Raw genomic sequence first — 25384 nt, forward strand, 5'->3', positions numbered from 1 at the left:
CGCCCAGAGCGAGCACACACTTTGATGCGAGAACCCTGCGGGGGGCGTCGGCCACGGCCAACGGACGGGATGGAGCGATGCGAGGTGGGGCACCGCCTCCCTCAGAGCCCCCGCTGCCGCTCCCGCCCCCGGCGCGCGCCCCCCGCGCCCCCGGGATCCTGGCACCAGCCGCCGCGTTACGGGAAGCCCCGCCCCTTCCTTCAGCCCCGCCCAGCACGGCGACGTCACGGCCCCTGCTGGCCAATGGTGGCGTGGGTGGAGGAGGAGGGAAGGGCGTGCGGAGGCTGGGGCGGGGCGGGAGCGTGACCGGGCGCGGGGCCGCGCGTGCGGGACGGCGGCGCGATGGCGCGAGGCGGCTGTGCCGCTATTTAGGGGCAGCGGCCGCGCAGCGCAGGCGGCGGTGCCAGGTAAGGACTGAGCTGGGCGGCTTTGTGCGGGACTCCCCTCCACGTTCCTAGTGCCCCCTCCTTGAGGGGCGTCCGCCGGCGGGGGCTGTGCTGGGCTATCCTTTCCCTCTGGGCCGTGCGCCGCGGGCGAGGGCACCAGGGCGTTCATTCAGGGCTGACTGGGAGACGGGCCGGGGCGGGCGGGTGGACAGCCTTGCGCCACTCGATTCCCGGGCCGATCGCCAGCCGTGCCCCGCGGCGGTGTCTCGTCTTGTCCAGCCTCTCTGCGTCGTCTTCGGCGGAGCTGCCCGGCGGTGACGCTCAGAGCGCAGCAAGGCCTCGCCCGGCGCCGCTCGCTGTGGGCCTGGAGGTGCCGAGCCCTTCGCGGCGCTGCTCCAGCGTGCCCCATCCGCAGCCCTGGCCCGGCGTGGCGCAGGGTCGGGCTGAAGGTTATCTGCTCTCTTCCCCAGAGCGGTGGTGGTTAGTGCCGGCCGTCTGAGTTGGCAAAGGTGTCGCGACCCTCGCGGGACTCGCGTGTTTCGGCTTTTTCGACTATCAGATAAGCGTCACCGACGCGCATTTCCTTGATGAAGAGATTTGCGTTTCGTTGCCGTCGCCATAAGTAGTCTGCTGTTGTTGCCTGTAGATGGTAGAAAACTGCTGCCCTGAAAGATAGGCACACTTCGTCTTATTGCTGGTCCAAGCACTGGAGGGGATTCCCTGGGGAATTAGGGAGGAGCGGGTACAGTGGCTGTCTGCTTACTTCCCATGTGGTCCTGAGCTCAAGTCAACCCTGTAGTGGGGCTCTGATGCTTTCTCTAAAAAAAAAAATCGGCATCATTATTTTGATCTCTCAGATGATGAAACTGAGGCACAAAGGAAAGCAGTCTGCCAAGTGTGTTGGCAGGATTGAGGGGAATAATTCCCTGTCTCAGATTTTATGCTTGTTTTAGGCTTACTAGGGGTTTGCCAGCTGGTGGCTGCTTGTTACTGCTGAGGCATTCCAAAGGCATAGTTCTACACATAGCTGTAGTTCTGCTACCAGGTAGTAGAACTATGTGGAATTATAGTTCTTATAGTCATTAGTGATCCCCTCTCACGTAGGGGTAGAGGGGGAAATCCACAACCTGAAGAGCTTGGGTATTGGGAGCTAATGTCTTTTTTCTTTGACCATATTTTCTATAAAGATAAAACATTTATGATTCCTATATGCTGTTACTTTCAGAGGCATAATTATATAAAATATACTGTTCAAAGCATGTAACTTCTGAACAGAGATTTTTTTTTATCTATGTGTTGGTGTAGCACAATAAGAATGTAAGTGTTGATGACGAAAATTTGAGATTACTTCCTAGAAGTTGAGCATTCAAAGTAATTATTTGGAGGTTGTTTATATGTCTGGAAATGTGGTGCTTCAAGTAAAGTCAATAGATAAATGTTTTTGTCTTAGGAGAAAGATAGATGCACATCTGTAAATGTGTATATCAAATGGAGATTCTGTTCCCATGCTGCTTGTCTGGAGGATTAGCACTAGCATGATTATGTGAATTCAAATAAACTTTTTGACCATTTTTTATCAATTTTTCTTGTACTAGCAAGAACTGTCTAGATTAGAGAAGCAGCACTGCTTGTGGTCAGTCTGGAAGGTTTGATTTTAAAATGAGAACACAGAATGCTAAGACATCACTTTGTATAAATTAATCTGATTTTTGGACTAAAACTACTTGCTAGCTGTGAAAAAAATCTGAAGTATTTCAGAGAAATTAATTTATCATTTTAAGAAGGTACCAGAAGGAACTCAATTAGTGCAAGCAAATATTTGGTGCCTCTAATTAGGTATTTCAGGTACAAAAAAACTGTACCTTTTTTGGTTGTTTTTTTTCCCTCTGTTTTTTTTTTTTTATTCTGAGGGCTCTACTAAAACTCCAGGGACAAGCCTCCTTCTTGAGGCAGAGGAGTAAGTAATGTGGAGAAATTGCCTGTTTAGATAGTGAAAGGGACAGAAATGTCATTGCATGTAGATGTTTTAAATACAAAAATATATTTCAGAATATTCTGTTCATATATAACATTATGTAATATTTTCAAGTGCTTCTCTTAGAGGGGTCTGGTGTTTTTTGACATAAAGACAAATATTTCCAAGAAGGAAGTAAGCTTGGAGGAAGGAAGGAAGCTTGCAGATGAAACACACTTAATTAGAAAGCAGTTACTGTTTGAGTAATCAAAATTCCTTGAGGATAGTTACAGCTTTTAGATGGCTTTAGGTGCAGTCTGGCTTGTTATAAAACCTCAAGCAGCAGCTGCTTTGTGAAGCATCCCTGGTTCTGTCTGCCTGAGCTATGTGGATTCCTAGTGACAGATTAGCTCTTGAAGCTGTAAACATAGGTCTTCATTTTTCTGGGGGGAATTTCTGGAAATGCATTTTCTTGCAACCTTTAGTCTCTTGTGATCGATGTGATGATGAGCCTTAATAGACCGAACATCTTCCTGTGGTGGTTGTGGTGTTATCTATACTTCCTGACTTCCAGGCCGGCTTTGCTGGCAAGTGCATGTTATTTTAGCTGTAGTTTCATAAACTGACATTGTGATTTGTAGGTCACTTGGACAGGAATTGCTGCTTCTCTGAAATTGAGAGATTTGTTGTATATGTCATTTTATAATGACGTATCCCTGTGTTCATTTTGGGGCAGATCTTGTGACGTATGAACTTAGATTAATTTTTAAGATTTCTCTCTTGCTCAGAATAAGTAGTGATACCTGTTTTGCATGAAAGGCTGATACTACTTCACAAATGGTTAGTCACAGGTTTGTCTTAAAACTTAACACTTTTGCTACTTTGTCCATATAAGGTTTTATTTTACGGTTGTTAATAGCTTTTCATAGACACTGCATGAAGCATCAATTTACGGATCAAGCATAAAGTGTGCCTTAGTGCTTTCTTTTCAAAATGGCTGCAGGATGTGAAGAATAATAGAAGTCCCATCTGATTTGGAGATTAAATGGGGTGATCTCATAGTATATGAGTTTTATAAGTGTGTCTTTACAGAAATAATGAGAGTATTTTAGAGTTTTTTTCCTCTTCAAGGTAATTTATTTTCTGTAAGTTAAGGACTGTCACCAACAGCATCCTAAACTGACCATGTTGGTTTTACTCAGTAGTATTTTCATCTAGTTTGATCTTTTGCCAGTAAACCATGAGAATAATCTGGCAAACTTCTAAAGTCAGTTTCTTTCTCTGACTCCCTTGCCCCTTCACTTAGTGATCCACAGTAACTGCATAGTGTAGATAAAAAGTGTTGATTTGGCTATTTTTTGGTTTTGTTTTTTTTTTTTTAATAAAAGAATCTGAGCTGACTAGCTGCTTCAGTGTTCATTCAGCATCATGTTCAGCTTTCACCTTAGATATATAAACACTGTACCAGTCACTTGGGTGAGCTGTGCATAGTGACTGAAAGAAACTGAGTTTTCTGCTGTCTAGACTAACAGCTTAGTCTGACTTAAAATCATTAATGTTGAACAATTAGTGTTTAGCATTACTGTTGAATGATGGCACTATCTTTTAAGTTTGATGTAGCTTATATGCAGGGTTTCTGCACTGTTTTTGCCTGAGCATTTTTACACACTCAGATAAGAAAACAGCAGTTTGGGTAGGAGTATCTTCCTCATTCTAATATGCTTGTTTTGTTAGTTTTAAATCCCACCATTTATTTTGTTTTTACTTTTATTTTATGGCTTTCATATAGCCGAGATTGGTGGAAGTGTCTATTGTAACTCTGGATCTTTCCCCTAGAACTAAATTTCAGTTAAGAATCAGTCTTGTAAAAAGCCAGAGACACTAATGTTTTTTAAAATAGCACACATTTGAAGGGATTGTAATATCCCCTTTGTGGGTTTGGAGGTGTTTAGCTTCAGTCTTCTTCAGACTACATTGATCAGCAGGGTGTGGGGGTAAGTAAAATACATCAGAACAGCTTAAAGCAGGTATATGCTGAATTATGGCATGGCTTTGACATTATGGTTTCAGCTGCTTGGTTCCCATACTGTAGGTGGTCAGGCTTTCTACTTAACTTTCCTTTGCAGGTGGTGGAGCATGAAGCTCTGTTCCCTTGCCTTTCGGGAGCTGACTGCGGTGGAATATAGTGTGATTTGCTCCCTCAATACAATGGTTGAACTTTCCAAAGTGCAAAGTAGTAGAGAGCTGCAAAGTAGTAGAAGAGAACTTCAGTCTCCTATGTGTGAATGAATTTGCTTGGAACAACTGAAATGTTGTTTTTCAAGTCTGGAAAACAGTTTAATATAGAAATGGCATTTATACAAAAAGTTATCAATTTCATTTTAATTTCCGGTGAAAAAAAATCACACTTTAGGACAAAACATGTGATAATTATATATTATTGTTTACTTAATATGTTGGTTATTGCTTTTTATTTATTTACTCTTTCAGTTGCTTTTCAGTATATTTTTAATAACCTGAGCCATACTTAATAACTGCTGGTGAGAAAATCAATGAATAATTCTGTGGGAATATTGTTTGACTTTAATGACCCAAAAGAAAACCAGTAGCTTGGTAATGATGTAATAGTTCAGGTGACCCTGCTGTTATTCTAAGGTAGCATGAATCATGAGAGTAAATGGGAGAGAAATGAAACAAAATTTTTAAAGCTTCTTTTTTTTACATCTGTTTCATTCTTTCCCATTCAGTGTGAAAGTTGCTTCTGCTGTTGTTTTGCAGCTTTTGTCAATTAGCCGTGAAGCAGAGCTCCTGCTTCTTTCCACCCAGCTTGCAGTTGCCCTCAGGCTTCTGATGAATTTCAGATCTTCTGCAACTCAAATTATTCTGATTAAATAATTTAAATGGGTCTTTCTTGAAATAACAGATCCCAAAGGCTATCCATAGTAGAGCACAATAAGCTTTGGTTAACAAACAGTATTCTGGTAAGTGTTAGCATAAGTCAAATCATTTAAGTATGTTTTAAAGTATGTTTTATGGTTTTATTTAGTTAATTAAACTAAAAGAGGATACTCTTTAGAGTTTGGTTGTGTTCACCATGCAAATTTACAAAAATTTGTTAAACTAGTTAGGATTTTTTTAAAATATAGAAATTCATGTGTGGGTAGACACCTTATTTTTCAGATAGTGGACACTTCCAAAATAGGCAAGAATCAATTGATACAGTTATTTTACTGTACCCTTCTAATAAAAATCCAAGTACACATTGCATTTAAAGTAGTATAGTGGTTCTTATGTCCAGCGCATTGAGAGTATTTAAGTAGAACATAGAAAAAAATAATAGCCTTTTGGTTCTCAATGCCATATAGCTACAAATTACTTGTTATTTAGTCAAACAGCAAACCAACAAACTTTAGTGACAAACAAATGCTTGTTAACATATTTGTCAAGTCTTTCAATCAGCAGTGTTCCTACTATAAAGTTTCTATATTGGAAATTTTGGTGGTCTTTGAGTAATGAACTCACAAGTATGGAAACAAACAAAAATACTGCTGGATGGGTTTTTATTTTAGTTCTAACTGAAAGATACCTGGGTTGGCAAACACTATGAAGGCTGCTATAAATTATTGAGATCTGCTTTTGTATAGCTGTTCCTGTGAATAGAGATTTTTTCTTTACACTGTTTATCTTGATTTGTAAAGAAAAAATGGCTTAGTTGTGTTGAGGTTTAAAGAATGAGGTTCTGGCTTGATAGTGATCCATGCTTAAATGTGTGTCTAGTTTTACTTATATATGTGAAATGCTTTGTGTTCTTCTTTTACTATTATAAAGTAAATTACATGCAATCAAAGCAAAGTCGTGTTTACTGTCATAAATTGCAGTTTCTTCTTCTTCTGATAATAGTAAGTGTAGCTTAATAATTTTCCTGTCTAGGGAATACTGTGGAATTTCCTTAAAACTTTTAGTGAGTTTCCTTCTATGGGGTAAAGCTGAGAATACTAGTTCCCAAAGAAGTTTGTCAGGTTAGTGGAAAATAAGACTTCAGAAACAGTGTTACTGCAAGCCATCTCATCTCAATCTTAGTAAACCTTGAGAACATATGTTTAGTTTCGAGGTGTAAGGATAGTATGAAGTCTGTTTCTAGCAATCAGTTTGTGAACTAAATGCCTTATATTACTAAGCCAAACTACCTGTTCCTGTAAGGATGCCTAAATGTAGCTAAAAATAATATAGCTCCTATGCTTGCTACATAAAGGTCACTTGCTTTTAGTAGTTTAGGACTGCTTTAAAACTGTAGGTTGAGAAAATCAGAACAGATTTAGTGTCTTCAGAACAACAGGGTAGAAGCTACTGTGTGAATACTTCAGTTTCTCCAGGGTGTTTTCTAGAAATGTCAAAACTTGAGAACAGAGTAGGCTCTGTTGCAATACAGAAATAAATATTGTGTTATAAAATGTACTCCAGCTTTTGCAAGCTCTCTTGTAACATTTTGAAGAATTAGTTTCTATAGCAGATGACAGTTCTTGATATGGAAGCACTGCGCTTTGTAATTCCTGAATGTATTTTAAATCACTCGTGTGAGTGAGACACATGGTTTTGTGGTCAGTTGTTCTGAACCTTGTCTGAAGCTTTTGTATCAGTGCCCTTGAAATTTAGGTAAGTGTGATAACCATAATCAAATTCATAGGGTGTTATCTTTTAAAATCTGAACCACAATGTTATACCCTGTATTCTAACTGAATCTCCCACAGAGTTACCAGTGAAGTTGTTTTCGTATACAGTGTGAAAACCTAAAGCTGATAAATTTCTTAAACTTGCAATTAAGGCAGCTTTAAACACTCTTTTTTTTAAGTAAACATTTGATTTTGTTTTAGCAGTGAGAAAAATGGAAACGATATGCCCATTCTAATGAGAGGAGATACAAATGCTACAAAGGAAAATAAGTGTGTATATGTGAGAAATTATCTTAGAGCAACTACAAATCTGATTATGACATTGGTCTAAAGTAAAGAGTAATAGTTTAAATTCAAAAATATATATCTTTCTCTTGTTACAGAAATCCTGTGCAGCATGTTTTCTAGGTGGAACTGGGTGGCCTGTGGCTTCTATCTGGTGTTGAATATTTGTTCTCCTGACGGTAAGGGTTCTGTGTCTCAAATACAGGAGAATATAAGAACTAGTTACATTGGATGTTTGAAGCACCAGCTTTCTGTCTTGATACTTGTTGGATGGGGTCAGAAGGCAAGGTGTGTTAGGATAAACACACCTAATCTTCTAACACTAGTTCACCACAACAGAGGTGCACACTTACCTCGATTTTCCTATGGTTACTTTCTTAGCAGAAAATACTTTTTTATCAAAATAGTAACTTCAAGTGTAATTACTTCCTCCTTCAAAATATACAAACACTCAGCCCTTGACTCCCTACTGTTCTCTTTTTAAGTGCCTGTGCTTGTTAGTAGAGCTTTCCTAGGTTGGCAAAATGCTTCTGTAATAGCAAAGCCTAGAGAATGCTACACTGGTTTTTGCCCTTAAATCTTCTTGGTGTCTTGGTAGTCTACCAATGCGTTTCAGTTTTGTAATTGTCAAGTGACTACTTAACTTGCTGATTAGATACATATAGTGTTTTTAACATTGCACTAGTGATGTAGTAGCAATATTGATTAGGGAATGTTTTGTAGCTCTTAATAAATGTGAAATTTGTTTTCTTTTTAGCTTCAGGTGGTCTTGTGCAGTCATGTGGTCACATCATTCCGGAGTCACCTGTACTGGCCCTTGGTTCCAATTTCACAGCATTATGCATTCTGAATGAGAGTTGTCTTGACTTTGGCAATATCTATGCCAGTCAGATTATCTGGAAGATTAAAAATAGACTGGTACCTAAAGAACAGTATCGTGAAATAAACAGAACAGTTTCCAGTGTCACATTCAATGACACTTCTACACTAGCTACTCCTCTGACATGCAACATTTTAGCAGATGGACAGATTGAACAGAACATTTATGGAATTACCATTACAGTAGGTTGTGAGTACCATTTTTTTACATTTTATTCTGGTCTTAAGAAAACTGTTTCTGAGAAACGGGAAAATGCAAACAATAGAATGTGTGCATATCTTGAGGCACTTATTTTTATTCCCTCAGTTCCTGGATAAGTGAGTAAAAATATTGACAAATTATGTGCCACCACAGCTGCTCAGTATGCACTGAATAAAGTTTTCTAAAAAGTAGAAAATACTCTGGAGTATTTCACTGTTGGAAAAGGAAAAAAATGGAACAACAAAAAATGGCAGATTTTAATTACAGAATAAAGATATGGATTTAACTGAAATAGAGAGCAGGAAATTAACTTTTCCGTACTTCTTGATTCTGTATCAGAGTTGGAGGTAGGTAGATTTTAGGTGATATGTCCTGGCATTATTATACATTTTGAAAATGTTTTCAGCTTTAATGGACTGAGAAACATTTAGTTCATCTGTATCACTAAAGCTAACCTGAATTACCTTAAAGATAGAACATACTATTTGGATTACTTTACCTCTATACCTAGAAAATACTTCTAATTACTAATAAATTTAATTTATTCTAGAATGATAGCACTAGCGTGGTGGAGACCAAGTGCTTTTAGACAAGACTGTTTTGAGAAAGTCATGTGAATAATTTAATATGCTACTTCTTAATTACTTGGTGTCCTGCTAATGCGACAAGTGTTGTAGTGTCCTAAATATCACATGATATGCCTGATGAATTATGTTGTCTCCTAGTGATTGCAAAAGGTACTGCAGTTGCTGAATGGTCTGCATGCAAAAGGCCAGCTTGGGCTCACAATTTAAAATTACGTGCTTCTGATATGACTTACAAAATGTTATTACAGGAAATTGCTTTCCATTTCAATTTCTGTGGAATAAATATTGTTGTACCAGAAAAGATAAAATAAAAAATATTTCTGAAAGGTAAAATATATGGATATCTGAGAACAGATAAATTACTCTATTATAAATGTAATGACAGTACAGATGACATTCTGCATTTTTAATTCATATTATAAGTCTTGAGATGCATTTTTATTTAAAGCTATTGTATTTTGATACTGTCAGTTGAAGAAAAACTAAACAATGAGACTAGCAACAGATTTGAGAAGAATACAGCTATTCAGGAAGAAAGCAATAAGGTTATTCTATTGAAACTAGCACTCTGCTTGAAAGCAAGTAAGATTCTCTAAGTACATTGTTTACTGTTGTAAATAGTGATAATATAGGGGTAGGAGCAAATGCTTTGTATGTTATATGTTTGAGTTTAAGAGGGAAAGAAAATAGTTTTGCTGCATTCTGAAGAAGTTTCTTATGCACTACAGTGCATTGATGAAGATCCCTTTCTTGCATGGGTTTGCAACAAAAGCTTCATCCATACCTCAGCTGGGGGAGAACAGAATTACCAAATTGCCTTCAGAGCTCAGGTCACTGGCAAAGTCAACATGTGCCAATTCAGTACTGATTTTTAATTTATTTTTCTTCTGTGTGAATTAAAATGTATTTATATGAGAAATGTTTAATACAAGGTTTTCTGCCTCAGAATGAGAAATCTTTTTTGTTCCTTACTAGCAGATGCTTAATCCTTACACAGCCTACTGTTTGTCAAAGCAGCTATTTAAGCTTCTTGACTTCGATTGCAGGATGGTATCCAGCACTTTTTTGCCACATCCTTTAGAAAAAAAATAATTAATTAAATGCTTCTGATATTCACCAGAATTGCTCTAGTGGGACTTTACAAGGATTCTTGCTGGGTTGAAATGTTAGATTAATTATTGCTAACTCTTTCTGTACAGTGGCCCCAGAGAAGCCCAAAAACTTAAGCTGCATTGTGCATCAGGTATCAAGATTCACATATGTTATGACTTGTACTTGGAACCCTGGAAGGCACACATTCCTAGATACTCAGTTCAGGTTGAGATACAGCTGGTAAGTAGCGCTCTATAAAATATCTAAATAATTCTGAAGAATATTTTTATGCTAAACCAACAGTCCTTGAAATTTGTGATTCTTTGGAAGAGCTCTTAACATAAGTCCAGTTTTCTGAAGCATTGCTGCCTGTCTGGTAGTTGGGAGAAGGGAAGATTTAAAGAAGTTAACATTCAAGTAATTCTAAGTCAGATTTGAAGTTTTGTTGTTGAACTTGTTCCGGAGTAACAGTAATCCATATTTTTCTATTCTTCAAATACATGATTAGTGTGGCTTGAGTACAATACATCTAATAATAGGGGGCTGTACCCAAGCTTCTATGCTTTTCTGGGTTGACACTTCTATCCCATTCTAAACAAGCAGATGATGTTCCTGCTCATTGGAGGAGGACCAGACAACATGACTTTTAAAGGTCCATTTCAATCCAAACCCATTCTGTGATTCTAAGTAGGGAAACTACTGAAATGACTGAATTTTGTAAAGGTATTACCTATCTGCAGTTCATAGGAACTGTGTACAAACACTGTTCTGAATTCATCTAACATGAAAGCTTCAATGAAGTATTTTTCCTGTGAAAGCAAATTAAGTTACTTTCCAAACTCTCTGTATGGTCTCTCATAGTTTAAAAAGGAGTGAACAGGATTGTTGCGTTACTCTGGAAACAGGAGTGATTGCCTACAGCTTTCCAGCTACCCCATTCTGCTGAAGTGTTTTGGTAACAGGTGTAGTTGAAGGCTTGTGCAGATAGAAAATGTTAATGCCTTGCAAATTTCCTGATACCCAACTATCTAGTGTTAGTGTAGAAGAAGATGGTGAATAGAAATTAGGTATCACACCTCTAACTGTACTCTTGAAAGGTGTGTGGGTAGCACTGACTACATTTTCTAATGCATTCTAATTACTGACCATGTTGCTTTTGATTTGTTGTATCAGTTCTTGTTCTTCTTAAGCCAGGTCAAGTTTTTATACAAATTTAATTACAGTGCTCTAGCTTGTGTTTTTGAAAATATGTGACTGGAAGTCAAGAGATTATGTTTTGGTTTCAGTTCTAAAGCAATCACGCATTTGTGGCTGAACAAGCCATTCCCACTTTTTCTTCCCCTCCCTTTGCTTACAAAGTTAAGGCAGAGGGGAGACATACAAGATAAACTGCTCACTCTGATCTACTTCAAAATATTCTCTAAAGGAAACCAAACTTACTGCTTTGTATCTTGTTTTTTCTTTCTTTTATTTAGGCCAGAAGAGATGTTTCCTGATTGTATACCAAAAGATGTAAACAATTCTTGCACGGTTACTGATATTCAGTTCTTTGTTAACACGGAGATTTGGGTAGAAGCAACAAATGCACTTGGGAAGGCTGAATCTGATCCTCTTGTTGTTGATCCCATTGACATTGGTAACTATATGCCCCTTAAAGCTTTAACAATATTACTACTGCTGCTGTGCATATTGCTTAACTGGTATGCTCATGTTTCTTCACTATAAAAGTTACCACTGCATAGATGTTGTTCACTAGAGCTTGAATTGTGCTGGGCAAAGGTAGGGGTGGTGAGAGATTTCATCAGAGTTCAGATAGCAAGTTTGTGTTGAGCAGTCTGATTTGGAAGATAGTATAAAGTAGCAGCTATTTCAGGTCCTGAAAGGCTTTAATAGTAGTGCTGCAACACAGTGAGACAGCTTCTGAAGGCATGTTAAAGAACAGCTGTGAAGCTGACTTTAACTTCTTCTCTTCTAGTTAAACCACTGTCTCCACAGAATGTATCAGTCAGCTCAGGAATACTACCTACTGTTCTGAAGCTTTCCTGGGAGAATTGGATTTCAGATGCTGTGATGACACTGAAATTCAATATTCGCTACAAGATAGCTGGTGACACAAACTGGATGGAGGTAATACCACTAATACCCCTTGCCATGATTCTGCTATAACCCAGACATCTATCAAACTGGAACTCCCTCTGTTGCAGTTCAGGGCATTCACTTTCATTTTGTTATGGCCACTCAAGGAAGTTTATCTGGCCTGTTCATGGAGATTGTGATCTAGGTGTTTTTTGGCACAGTCTGAGTATGGTGACCTTTCCATATCTTTGTGGCCTTTTCTGCTGTCCTCCCTGTCACAGTGCAGTACGTTTATTTGAAGTTTTATTTGGCACATGCAGTGAATAGAACATTAATGAATTTTCATCTTTCCATGCATATGCAAAATGAGTGATCTAAATGTCTTTCAGAGCTGGGGTAAATACTGTTTCATGCTGGGATGCTTTTTAGAACATACTCTACCTGCAGTTGGGCTACAATAGGTTTAGGCAGGGCCACAGGCTGGGACAGAATGGCTGGAACGCTGCCCAGTGGAAAAGGACCTGGGGGTGCTGGTGCCAGCAGCTGAACATGAGCCAGGCTGTGCCCAGGTGGCCAAACAGGCCAATGGCATCCTGGCCTGGCTCAGCAATAGTGTGGCCAGCAGGAGCAGTGACTGTCTACCTGTATTTGTCACTAGTGAAGCCACACCTTGAATTCTGGGCCCTTCACTCCATGAAGGACACTGAGGTGCTGAGCAGAGCATGTCCAGAGAATGGCAAGAGAGCTGTGGAAGAGTCTGGAGCACAAATCTTATGAGGAACAGCTGAGGAAGCTGGGGTTATCTAGCCTGGAGGAAAGAGGGGTTAGAGGTGACATTGTCACTGTACAACTGTCTGAAAGGAGGTTGTAGTGAGGTCAGGGTCAGTCTGCTCTCCAAAATAACAAGCATTAGGATGAGAGGAAATAGCCTCAAGCTGTGCCAGGGACAGTTTATATTGGATATGAGGAAGACTTTTTTATGGAAAGAATTGTCAAGGATCAGCCCAGGGAAGCTGTAGAGTTACCATCTCTGGAAGTGTTTAGAAGAGGTCTAGATGTAGCACTCAGGGATGTGGTTCAGGAGTGGATTTAGCAGTGATAAGTGTATGATTAGATTTAATGGTCTCTTCCAGCCTAAATGATTGTGTAATTCTTTACAATCTGGCTGCCCTGTGTACATGCCTCAAGTGTGAGGCAGAGAAGAACAGGAAAAGTGTAAGGAATAAGCCTGTAATGTGCTATGATGCTGTCATCAAGAACTGTGGGGGTTTTCTTCTTTACATCAATTTGTGGACATATTTTTAATAGCCCCTCAGTCTTTTCCGTAGTTTAAGCCTTCTCTCAGAGCAGCAGTACTTCAGCAGAGGCCCAAATGTATTCTGAATTCTGTGAGTTCATGGAAGGAAGACTGCTTCTGATTTTACCAAAATACTCTCTTTGGAGCAGGTAGCTTAACACAGCTCCTTGTGACTAATGTGGCTTTAGATGCAGGAACAATTAAGGTCACCTCTACTGCTATTTTAAAAAGCACTGGCCTGCACAATCTAGTGTGCAACTCTAGGGTCTGTGCATATGTTGTCCTGGTAGGACAATAGGACAAATTCTTCTGACTTCTCTTGCCCTTTTAATATATGCAAAAAATAAATGAAATAGTAACTTTCAAATCAGCTGAACTTGCTTAGCTGTGGTAGAATTTGACTAGATAATTCTTTGCCCTCAGGATTAACCTCTTAAGTGTCCTGCATTTGTGTTTAATCTGGAGTCATTCCTTGCAGGGATTATCACTGTAAAAAGCCCTTCGTTGCAAGTGGAATAACCTCAGGAGTCAGTGTGTGTACCTACTTATGTCCACTATCTCCTCCACCTTGCTTCCTTACATACCTACTAAATACATTTCTGGCCTCTCACCTAAGAGAAATGAAAGAGCTTATGAAAATAATTTATTAACAAAACTATGAACTACTCTAAAACTATTTTCAATTTCACTCAAGAAGCACTGTTCTGGATCAGTGGAAGCAATGAACCTGGACTTTTAACTTCCAGTAAACAATAATTTTGAAATCAATAATCAAGCAGGTAACATAGCATGGTTCTGAATTTTGAGGCAGGATACTACGGATCAGTAAGCAGCAGAATTATGTGGGAAGGAAAAAGAGAGATGCTAATTTTTAAAAAAAATTTAAAAAATACTGTTCTGAAGTAGCTGCCTAACTGTTCTAGTGTATGTATGTTCTTATACCTGGTAAAAGACAACTCTGACTGAGCCTTTACCAGTGTTTGAGAACTGAAGTTTTTGGAAATGAGAGGGAAGGAAAGCATGTTTGTGTTAGGGGTGTGTGTGTGGTGGGGAGCCTTCTTTGATGACAGCTGCGGTAGCACAGAACTCAGCTCTACAGTATTTTGATCAGTGCCTTTAAAATCTTTGTCACATTTGCAGGTTCCTTCTGAAGATACAGCTTCCCCAAGAACTTCATTCAGTGTCCAAGGTCTCAGACCCTACACAGAGTATGTCTTTTCCATTCGTTGCATGAAGGAAGATGGAGTGGGCTACTGGAGTGACTGGAGTGAAGAAAAGACTGGGATTACCACTGAAGATGGTAAGTAATGTATAAAAGTAGATCACTGACTTATAAAGTGTGTGAGTGCTCAGCAATTTGGTAATGGCCAGCTGAAATGGTGTATCCTTGCTTGAGCTGCTTGCTTGTATAAGCAACAAAGCTGTCCTGAGTTACTTTCAGCACTGACTTGGCCTGTGCATTCCAAGGAGCATAAGAAAAGCTTCCCATTTAGCTAGTGTAGAGGTGCTCCCTGAAACAGCTAGAACAGCAGCAGGGAAGAAGAGCCATCTTCACAGAAAACTGTCTTCTGGAGGAAATCTAGGCTTCATGCTTGTTTTTTTTTTTTATTCTGAAGATTTTTCTCTGTAACAGAAGTTATTCTAGAAGAGATTTTCTTAGTAGGCCAACTACCTTAGTTTATGAGCAACTTGATGTTTAGGAGGCTAGTAAAAGTCATAGGTGAACAATTTTTTTTACTTTGAAATGGAATTTGTTGTGGAAATACCACTTTTTCATAGTACAGATGCCAAAATGTACTGTAGTATTGTAAAAAAGTACTGCATCTGTTACCCTTTTAGAATCAAGGAGTCTTACTGCCAGGAGAAATTTGTCTCCTTGTTGACTCTTGTGCACTTATCTTATATTGATATAGATATAGAGGGGTAGGAACAGTGGTGGGTACAGACTGTAGCAAGGTTTGCAGGGTGCAGGTGTGCTGGGCTGGATGCAGGCTGCGCCCTGTAGATGTGGTAATGCCTCACTCAGCATTGTCACCTTCAGTCTATCAAAAGAAATACAAGTCGCAATGGTTGGGCATCTTGTAGATGCCCACCATTGTGATACGTACTTCTTTTGATGCTGTACACTTAAAGCAGAACAGGTGTCTTGCTCCTCTCTTCAGGAAATTTTCCACTTAATATGCCAAGCATTATTTTCATTGAGAAAGTAAGGAAATGCCTTTTAATGTGTGGGTTTTTTTAAAGAAAGTTAGCATATAATGATAATCAAAGGATGAATTCAAACAGAGTAAATAAAAATATTTCTACTGTCATGTATTTTCTGTTTCCTCAGAACCATCTAAAGGACCACCCCTATGGAGGATCATTGATACCTCTCACTCACCAGCTTCCTGGACTGTGCATCTAATATGGAAGGTAAAGCAAATCGCAAAATTGAGCATTCTTTTGAAAACATGAGATTTTAAGTAGAAAAATCTACCCAACAGCTTTGAGAGACGGCTGAGATAGTATAGGGGGTTTTGATATGAGAAGTGACTTTAGTATTCATATTATAATAATTAGTTATGAAAAATTAAATGTACAGATGCAAAGGCCATCATTTAATTGACACTCATATGTGACCCAAAATACACCGACTGTACTTTCAGATCTCTCATTTGTTGTCCTTCTGTGGATTTGGAACTGCCACTTGAACAAAGCATGGCTTCATGTCATGCCTTCTGCTGTAACCTAAAAAATGGCAACACTATCTGGACAGTGATACCCCAGCTGCAAAATCCATTAAGCCTTGAGATACTGCAGAGGCCAAGGTTGTTAAAAACAGCACTGGGCATTTGTGTGCAGTAAGGCTGCTTGTGTCCAACTGGATGGTTTGTCCAGCTGAGAAGGGGAATGTAATTATGGTCACTCTCCAACTCCTGCTTTCTTTTGGTCCATAAATTGTGTCATATTTGTCATATTAACAGAACCAAAGGTGTGAGATTTCTTTTATGTCATTGTGGTGTAAAGTTACATGAAGTGGAGGTTTTATCAACAAGTTTTGCAGTCCTTACAGAATAGCTTTTATTAAACGATTAGGTATGATCAAAGAAAAAGAGTATTGAAAGCAAAAATAATGTTTGGAAGTGACTGCTTTATAGCAGTGTGCACAGGTTATTTATGCTTTTCTTAAATGTAGGTATTTGATCTGTGGAACTTGCCTTGCTCTCATATTTTTTGATCGTTCCCTTAAGACAGTAAGGGTTACGTCACATTTATTCAGTATCAGCTTAATCAAAGATGTGTTTCTGATAGGCACTGAAGCCATTTGAAGCCAATGGAGTAATCTTGCAATATGAAGTGACTGTCAGAGATAAATCATCTCTTTCCTGTCCAGTGAAGAAATACAATGTTACCAGCACCAACCATACCTTGCAGCTGCCTGAGGGAACTTACGAAGTGACTCTGATTGCCCGTAACAGTGTTGGGGCATCGCCTCCATCAGTTCTACTTATCCCAGCAAGTAATTCTAAAGGTGAGTGTCCTAGTAATGTCTCTGTCAAATAAATCTGCATGGCCCTTTTTATAAGAAATATTCAGTGTTATAAAATAGTACCTTTTACATGGGCACATAATTAAAGTATTACTGAATTATCTACAGTTTCATGCCTTTTGTATATACTGCCATTTGTTTACCAGGGAACATGTGAATTTGTGTACTTAGTGTCATTTGAAGCTCTTTGTGTTGTTCTGCTAGTTTTTGATTCTTGGGGCATCTGTGTACTGTATTTCCTGTTATTTCTTTTCTTGGCATAGCAGGCATTTTTGTGTCTTCCTAAAAAAAAAAAAAAACGAAAGAGTCAAAGGGTTGGTACATACTTATGTATACATTCTGCCGTTGTTCCTTCTTTAATTTCCTGATCTCCCTCCCACTCCTTTCTTCACTTGTCCCAGTCTCTTTCTCCCACATTTTCAGTATCTTACCTGCTTGTTTTGTTATCTGAGTCCACTGTTTCCCTACTGTTAATGTTCTTTTTTTTGTTCATTATTGCACTAATAGTAAGGACAAGCTGGTTTATCCTTATTTCCAGCCTTTTCTTAGACAATCCAAACACTGCCAGGAGAGGAAGCAAAAAAAAATAGGTACATGGATAGGTGCAGGTAAACACCAAGAGAGAGCCACTGGTTCTAAAACTATTAGATGAGTTAGGTAAAGGTATAATTAAAGTAATATTGGAGCCAGGAGGAACTACTTAGTAAGGTATATATACATAGTATATAAGCATATAATATGTATTACAGAATGAGCTGAGTTGGAAGGGACACACAAATATCTCAAAGTCCAACTTCTGGCCCTGCATGGAAGGGCAGGTCACACTGTGTGCTTGAGAGCATTGTCCAAATGCCTCTTGAACTCTGTCAGGCTTGGTGCTGTGACCATTTCCCTGGGGAGTTGTTCCAGTGCTCAGTCATACCCTGGGTGAAGAACCTTTTCCTGATATCCAACCCAAACCTCCCCTGACACAACTCCAGGCCATTGCCTTGGATCGTGTCACTGGTCACTCAGAGCAGAGATCAGTGCCTGCCCCTCCTCTTACCCTGCTAAAGAAAGTGTAACTGCAATGAGGTCTCCCCTCAGTCTCCCCCAGGCTGAACAGAGCAGGTGACCTCAGCTGTTCTCATATGTCTTCCTATCAAGGCCCTTCTCTGTGTTTTTACCCTCCTTTGGGTGCTCTCTAAGAGATTAGTTACTTCATTACATTGTGGCACCCAGAACTGCCCCCAGCAGTTGAGGTGAGGCTGCCCCAGAGCAGAGCAGGACAATCCCCTCCCTTGCCCAGCTGGTGATGCTGTCCCTGATGCCCCCAGAACACACTTGGCCCTCCTGGCTGCCAGGGCACTGCTGGCTCGTGTTCAACTTGAACCCCAGAACCCCAGGGCCCTTTCCATGGCACTGCTCTCCAGCCTCTCATTCCCCAGTCTGTCTGTACAGCCAGGACTGCCAGGCTGCCCCATCATCTGTTGGGGTCTCTCTGCAGAGCCTCCCTCCCTTTGAAGTCAGCAGTTCCTCTCAGATTTGTGTCATCTGGGAACTTGCTTAGTGTCCCTTCCAGTCCTGAGTCTAAGTCGTGTGTGAAGATGTGAAAGAGCAGAGGGCCCAGGATGGAGCCCTGTGGAACTCCCTAGTGACAGGTGCCCAGTCTGATACCACCCTGTCCACTGTAACCCTTTGTGCCTGACCCATGAGCCAGTTCTCACCCATCCCAGGATGTGTTTATCCATTTCTGGGCTGGACATTATATATACTATCTACTTACATATATATTTATATACACACTATACATAAAGTAAAAGTACTTAGTATGTACTTGAGTTACTTAGTAACATACTTAGTATGTTACTTGAGTGTAACTGATACATTTGTAAATTCCCATTCTAGGTCTGATTTCTCTCTTGAAATAAAACCTTTCTTTGGAAGAAAGAAACATAGTGTCTATGAGAATAGAGAAGTTTAGTCTAACTTCAGTTTTTAAATAGCCTGATACTGCTTTTGGATCTCTGATACAAAGATCCATATGTAAATCTCCAAATTTCAGAAAACGGCATTTACATGTACTTCAGTTCTGTTAAATTGCTGCTATTACCTTAAAGGTTCAACATTTTCCAGAAAAGCTCCTATCATGAAAGAACTGTCAATATTGATCACTTTTCTCTTTTCTTTCATTACAGCTCCTGTGAAGAATCTTAGAACATTACCTAAACATGACAAGTTGTGGGTTGGGTGGACTGCTCCTAATAGTTATGTTCTTAAATATGTGATCGAATGGTGTCTGTTGTCCAGCAGCTCAGACTGCATCATAGATTGGCAGATTGCACTAGGAGATGTTCAAGGAATAGACTTAAAAGGTATTTAGCTCATAAATCTACATATAGTTCGTAGGACTCTAAAAACTGCTTAGTATTCTGAAGATTAGAAACATCCTCACAATGATTAGAATTTTATGGTAGAATAGGAGTTTAATGCTGATGGTTTAAATTAGTTTATTGTGAGCCTTATTGGAAGTATTTGTATGTTTTTGTCAAATACACAACTGTATTGATCTTGCATTTTGTAATTTATATAATGTAACAAGAGGTTTATCTCCATTTTGATTTTAGTATTGTCATGCTTGGAAACCATTAAAATAGTGAAAATGCTGAGTTCTTTCAAAGTCAATTCAAACAGTGAAATTTGATTTGCTTTATTGTTCTTCTGAGATAATGATCAGTATCTGAAATCAGTAATTTGGGGAGTTAATGCTGCAGACAAGTAAGGGCTTTCTATTTCAAACAAATTAGAAAAAAAACCCTGGCTTCTCTGAAGTCTACTTATTAAATTTTACATTTGAATGTGAACCATTATATTGATTTTCTAGTTAGTATTTTGGAGCAGTATTGTTCCTTTAGTTCATATTTTGGAGCAGTGTATCAGTAAGCTCATTAGGTACAAGTGCACCTAGTTGAACAGCAGAAAACTCAGAAACCTGTATCTGAAGGTAATGAGAAGAATGATAAGCAATTTGACTGTCTGTGAAACATCACCTTTTAAATTCCTTTTATTAGGTATAAAGCCTTTCAAGTGTTACTTGATAACTGTGTACCCTCTGTATGCTGATGGTCAGGGCAGTGGACAGTCTGTGAAGGCTTATCTTAAGCAAGATCGTAAGTATAAAATCATTGCCTTGAAGCACATACACTGACAGTTTTTGACAAAAAGTAAAGAAACCTTTGCTTTAATGTGGATTGTATAATGAAAAATGGTTTAGTACTTGAGAGTCAGGTGACATCATTGATTTTTTATTTTTTCCTTTCTGGTATACATTCTGCTTTCTTACAGTGTTTTGGAGCTAGACAGATGGCTGGCTCTGGCTGGCTCTGATTTTCCAACCTTTATCAGATAATTAGATATGAATTTGATATTTTAGTGATATGTTTATAATATATATATTATATAATTAAAATTTATAATGGTGATATTTATATGCTGATACTTATTTTTCAAGGGTGAAATCCAGACTTAACTTTGTCTGAAGGTTTCCTGCAATGCACTGATTTTTCTTTTAATATCTATTCCTGAATGTTTCTTTTTTAAAACATCTGTGTAACTTTTATGTTGTTTGAAAACAATACTTTCCAGATAAGTTAGTCAAACTATTCCATTGAAGTTTTTATGCTGAAACAGTTCAGTGCTTGTTAATATGCTGCTTCTGTGAATGCAAGGTTGCCAAGCAGAAACTAATCATCATCTCCCATTACAGGTCCTTCAAAAGGACCCACTGTTCAGACAAAAAAAGTAGGAAAAGCTGAAGCTGTTTTGACATGGAACCATCTCACAGTTGAGGAACAAAATGGATTTATCCGAAATTACACCATACTGTACAAAACTATTGATGGAAATGAAACAGGTACCAGAAAACAGAAGTGTTTTGTGGCATTCAAGTGTTTCACCTGTCTCCTTCCTGATATTTGTTCCTGAAAAAATACACAGAATCAGTTATAGCTGACAATCTGTTCTGAGAACGTAAAACTGGTGTCTGAGCCATAATTCTCCTCCATACAGAACAGAAAGTCCCTAGTGAAGAATTCAGAACATTCAGTCAGTATATAGCGAGGTACTGAGTTTAATTTCTGAAAGCTGATTTGTGAGTATTGTGCTCACATGTTGATATCTAAATACAGAATGAGATGTGGTATATCAAGGTGATGGTAGACCATTTGAGATTCAAAACGAGTTGGCTACGTTTAACTATGATAAAACCTTAAGAAAAAGAAGTGGGGAGTAGATTTTAATCCTCCTGGAGCTGTAGATCAATATAGTACTGATGTAGATCTTCTTGTTTCAAGTGTGTTTTAGTTTTCAGTAGTGTGTATGACCTGCAGGCATACTACAGGCAGCTGGCACTATCAAAACTTTAATTTTTAGGTTTGCTTAAATTGGAAGGGCCAGTAAGGGTTCTTATGCATACCCCTGTCTTACTGTTCCTTACCTTGTTTTTTTTTCTAGTCAGTACTGGCAGTTCCTTGTTGGCACTATATATTTGGCTTACTAGACAGACTTTAAGCTTTAATTCTACTAGTTTAGTTTGTAGGGGCATTCTGGGGATAAAAAAATCTCACAGGCAATTAAATATAGAAGGAGGCTTAATTCAGACACCTAAAAAGAAGCTAATGAATCTCAGCATTTCTTGTACAAATTTGTATTCTTTGTTGTATTTTCCATATGCTATGCATTCTGTTAAAACTACCTTTCACATCTGAAGTCTTGATATCTTAATGTTGCTGTTTTAGTGGAGATGTAATTTGTTTGTAGAAAACTAGTCTAAATCTCTTATTCTTTTTAGTTGTGACAGTGGACCCTTCCAAGACAGAGTATACCCTTTCCTCTCTAACCAGTGACACACTGTATACTGTGCGGATGATGGCATCCACAGATAATGGAAGCAGGACTGGTCCTGATTTCACATTTACTACACAAAAATTTGGTAAGGCAGAGTGGCACAATGGGTAAAAGTAGGAATTAATGTTGCAACAATACAGTGGGGGTCTGTGAAAGATGTGTTCGAAGGGGAAGGTGCTTTTATTTTAAAGTTTCAGTTACAGTCAGCTTGCAATGTTCATAATACCTGGGTGGCTTGTTTAGTGCTATTTCAGGTAATTTAAAAGGTAATTTAGTCAGGATTTTTCTAATTGTATAGAGAACAAGATGTCCTCTGCAAACCTCATGAATCACACTTTTTATGTTATTAAGTGTGTTGTTTTGGATGTGTTTTATGTATACTTCAGGTTGTAATATTTTGCCCTGACCTTTCACGAGTAATTAGGATTTACCCAGTTCCCTTGTCTCTTTGGTGTCCAGTGGCACCTACCCCCAGTCAAGAGTCTTTGTTTTAATCCTGCTGAGGTGTGTTGCAGAAGCTGTAGTGGTGTCTGCTTGTATCTTGATCAGCTGTTGTAGGTGCCAGTAAGCATATGTCATTCTCAGAGCCCTTCCACATTCTTTCATATCACTATCATATACAGTTCTTTATGGAGACTTATTTTGAATAGCTCAATTTATTGTATGTTCAGCTTTTTTAGGGTGTTTCTTATATGTAAGGGTAACAGCAACATTACTAACAGAATTTAATTGTGCAAGGCACTTACTTAAATTTAGCAGAGGCTTTTTTCTGTATGGTGTTGTTCTTCCCTAAGCCTTCTCCAAGGTTTACTTAAGAATGTGTGTTACTCTGGAAGGAATACATAACAATAATGCAAACTTTGGTGTTTGCAGGCAGAGAAGATCTTCATGTACAGAAAAAAACTGATGGATGAGTAGTAACTTTGTTTACTTTACTTATTTGACCATGACCATGTTATGACAGCCCCCAGGGCACTGAAACACCTGGGCAGCAGATGAATTGACAAAGATGTTACTGTCATACCTGCCCAAGCTGCAAAATTATTTGCTCTGTCAGTGTTACACCTTCTAGACCAGCCCATGTTTTTTGTTGATGCAAGGCACTAGATTGTCAGGACAGAGCTTTTCATGTTTTCACCAAGAGGCGCTTTTCATACGATGAAAATGTTCTGAATGTGAAGATTTGAGACTGAGCATTGAGGTATTTCAGTTTCAGGTTCTCCCTGTCCTTTTGGAAATACATATTACTGTTGAGTTCCTTAAATGCCAAAATGGGCCATAACTGCTTTTTTTCACCTCCTTCAGGAAAAGGAGAAATTGAAGCGATAGTTGTACCTGTGTGTCTAGCATTCCTGTTGATTGTGCTTCTTGGAGTTCTGTTTTGCTTCAACAAACGTGACCTGTAAGTACAAATTAACTCTTCCTCTTATGTTTCTGAGCATAACAGAAATGGCAGTAATTCATACCAACCCAGTTATGTATTCTTCAGTTAGAGCAGGAAAAAGTTAAAACATGCATATATTGATGGGTGTTAAAAATTTCAGTGTTTTCCTTGAGAAACTAGGCCCTCTTTTGATACTCATTTACTGTTATACACATACTAATTGTTCTATGATTCAGTTCTTCAAGAAAATAAATGCTTTTCTTGCTGGACAGTTAGGATTAGCTTTGTTAGGTTTTGATCAGGATATACTGTCTGCTTCTTAGTTATCCTGTGAGTGGAGTTATGGTCCCTAGTTTATGAAGCATGGAAATCTCTTTGCTGTATTTGGGCTATTTAACTACAGCATTAACAAATGTTAAGCTTGATAACAAAAAAAAAAAAAAATTAAGCAGACACCATCATCTCCAATAACTCTGTCTCTTTACTGACTGCTGGGAAACAACCTTCCTCCTCCTGCTCCCCCACCCCAAATTTCTTGTTTATGGCTTTAACCAAGATGTCATTGCTGCAGTGTTTCCCCTGGCAAGGTGTAGCACCTCTCCTATGTCCTCTGTCAACTATCCTTTCTTTCTAATTAAAGACTGCATTTTATGCCCTTTTCCTTTTGACCTCCCTGCTGCTCCTGAAATTAGTTCTTAATGGACATCAGTTGGAAAGCCTATCGTGAACTGTTCTTCAGAGTTCTCCTACGGAGGATCTGTTGTGGGAGCCTGTTTATAAAAAAGCAAGATAGGTGCATCAGTTTCAAAGCTGGTTTGGTTGGGGGTGATGTATCAAACAAAAGCTTCTGGTTTTAAGTTACACTACATTCTTAAGAGTTAAAAAACAAGCTTTTCTTCCAAGTATTTTTTTATTTTTAATTGTGAAGTTCGCTTAGATTTTGGTCTTTGGTATTCATAATTATATTAAAACAAAAGCAGGATCTTACTTTCATACTGTAATGCGTCATAAATTACCTAAGTAATATATCTGTACATTCTAGGGTGCTATAAGTTGGAAAGTCTCTCACCATTACCATTTGTTGTTTTGTATTACATTGATAGCTGTATCTAATGTCTGGAGGAGTTAAATGCAATGCTGTGTTTTGAAAAGTCATACTGCCTCGTACAAATATGCAGAGTAACCCTGGAAGCATTCTTATTTGGAATGCAAAGTTTCTGTGCAAGGGAGTGATGTCCTGGATTCTGCTGTAGTTGCTATGAACAGGGAATTTGGGGTGTGCATCTTGTGACTTTATTCTGTTTTTAATCCTTTACAGAATTAAAAAACATATCTGGCCTATTGTACCTGATCCATCCAAGAGTAATATTGCTCAGTGGTCTCCTCAAGTTCCAGCTAAGGTAATACCTTTCTGCATCCTGTATCTTCCTGGTGTGCAAGGTTTCAGATAAACGAACCAGTGGGAGACTTCTATCTTCTAGCAAACATAGATTTCAAGGAAAAACCTGAATATTAAGTTTCATTGACATTGTTATACAAATGATTAGAAGCCTTTATTGCATCTGTAGATTCAGCATTAGCTGAGTCTACAGATTAGCACAAATTCAAAGTCTAGTATGGGCTTTAAAGTTGTGAATTACATTCAATTTACTAGTTGAAAGGGTCAAGTACTCATTTCTTTGCTCTTCCATGGGACATCGGTATTAAGTAAACAATTTGTGATTCCCATTCTTAAAACCCTCAAGTGACTTGTTTGCTTCAGGAAAGTTCAGTCAAGAATGAGAGAGAAGACTATAAACAGTTCCTCATGAATATGAAAAGATGGCAGCAAAATTTATGTGACATGTGGGGTGAGTGATCAGGCAAACTCTATTCAACAAATTAGCCATTCTTGTGGCAAATTTCTGTGAAGAAGTATTCTGATTTTGGGTACATTGTTTGAAGTAATGTGTGGTTCTCAGTACAGAATGTTCCTGTGCTGCACAGCAAATGCTTCTGTGTCTGCAGCTCTGAAGAATAATTAAAATGAGAGCAAAGATTTGCTCACACATCCACTATGATTTTAGAATAGTCACATAGTTAAGGCTCTGTATCGGAAACAAAGCTGTATCCTTCATTTTTTAACATGTGCTTTGGAGATATTGCCAGACTTTGTA

General features: G+C 38.8%; 1 protein-coding gene across 1 annotated transcript in view; it reads left to right on the forward strand.

The window, feature by feature from the left end:
* Window positions 1–323: 323 nt before the first annotated feature.
* Window positions 324–25384, forward strand: part of IL6ST (interleukin 6 cytokine family signal transducer) — a 31242-nt gene continuing 6181 nt past the window's right edge. Inside the window, exons 1-15 of the mRNA XM_005531161.3 lie at window positions 324–407; window positions 7394–7474; window positions 8053–8364; window positions 10163–10295; window positions 11531–11691; window positions 12031–12182; window positions 14569–14728; window positions 15761–15843; window positions 16723–16942; window positions 19138–19314; window positions 20011–20109; window positions 20706–20852; window positions 21789–21929; window positions 23150–23246; window positions 24547–24628. Of these exons, the coding sequence (XP_005531218.1) occupies window positions 7408–7474; window positions 8053–8364; window positions 10163–10295; window positions 11531–11691; window positions 12031–12182; window positions 14569–14728; window positions 15761–15843; window positions 16723–16942; window positions 19138–19314; window positions 20011–20109; window positions 20706–20852; window positions 21789–21929; window positions 23150–23246; window positions 24547–24628 (2031 nt within the window). The 5' untranslated portion in view covers window positions 324–407; window positions 7394–7407. The remainder of the gene's footprint in view (window positions 408–7393; window positions 7475–8052; window positions 8365–10162; window positions 10296–11530; window positions 11692–12030; window positions 12183–14568; window positions 14729–15760; window positions 15844–16722; window positions 16943–19137; window positions 19315–20010; window positions 20110–20705; window positions 20853–21788; window positions 21930–23149; window positions 23247–24546; window positions 24629–25384) is intronic.

This window comes from Pseudopodoces humilis, chromosome 4, assembly GCF_049639895.1.
Source record: "Pseudopodoces humilis isolate 2021_Gansu_Grassland_sample_001 chromosome 4, ASM4963989v1, whole genome shotgun sequence".
Lineage (NCBI taxonomy): Eukaryota > Metazoa > Chordata > Aves > Passeriformes > Paridae > Pseudopodoces > Pseudopodoces humilis.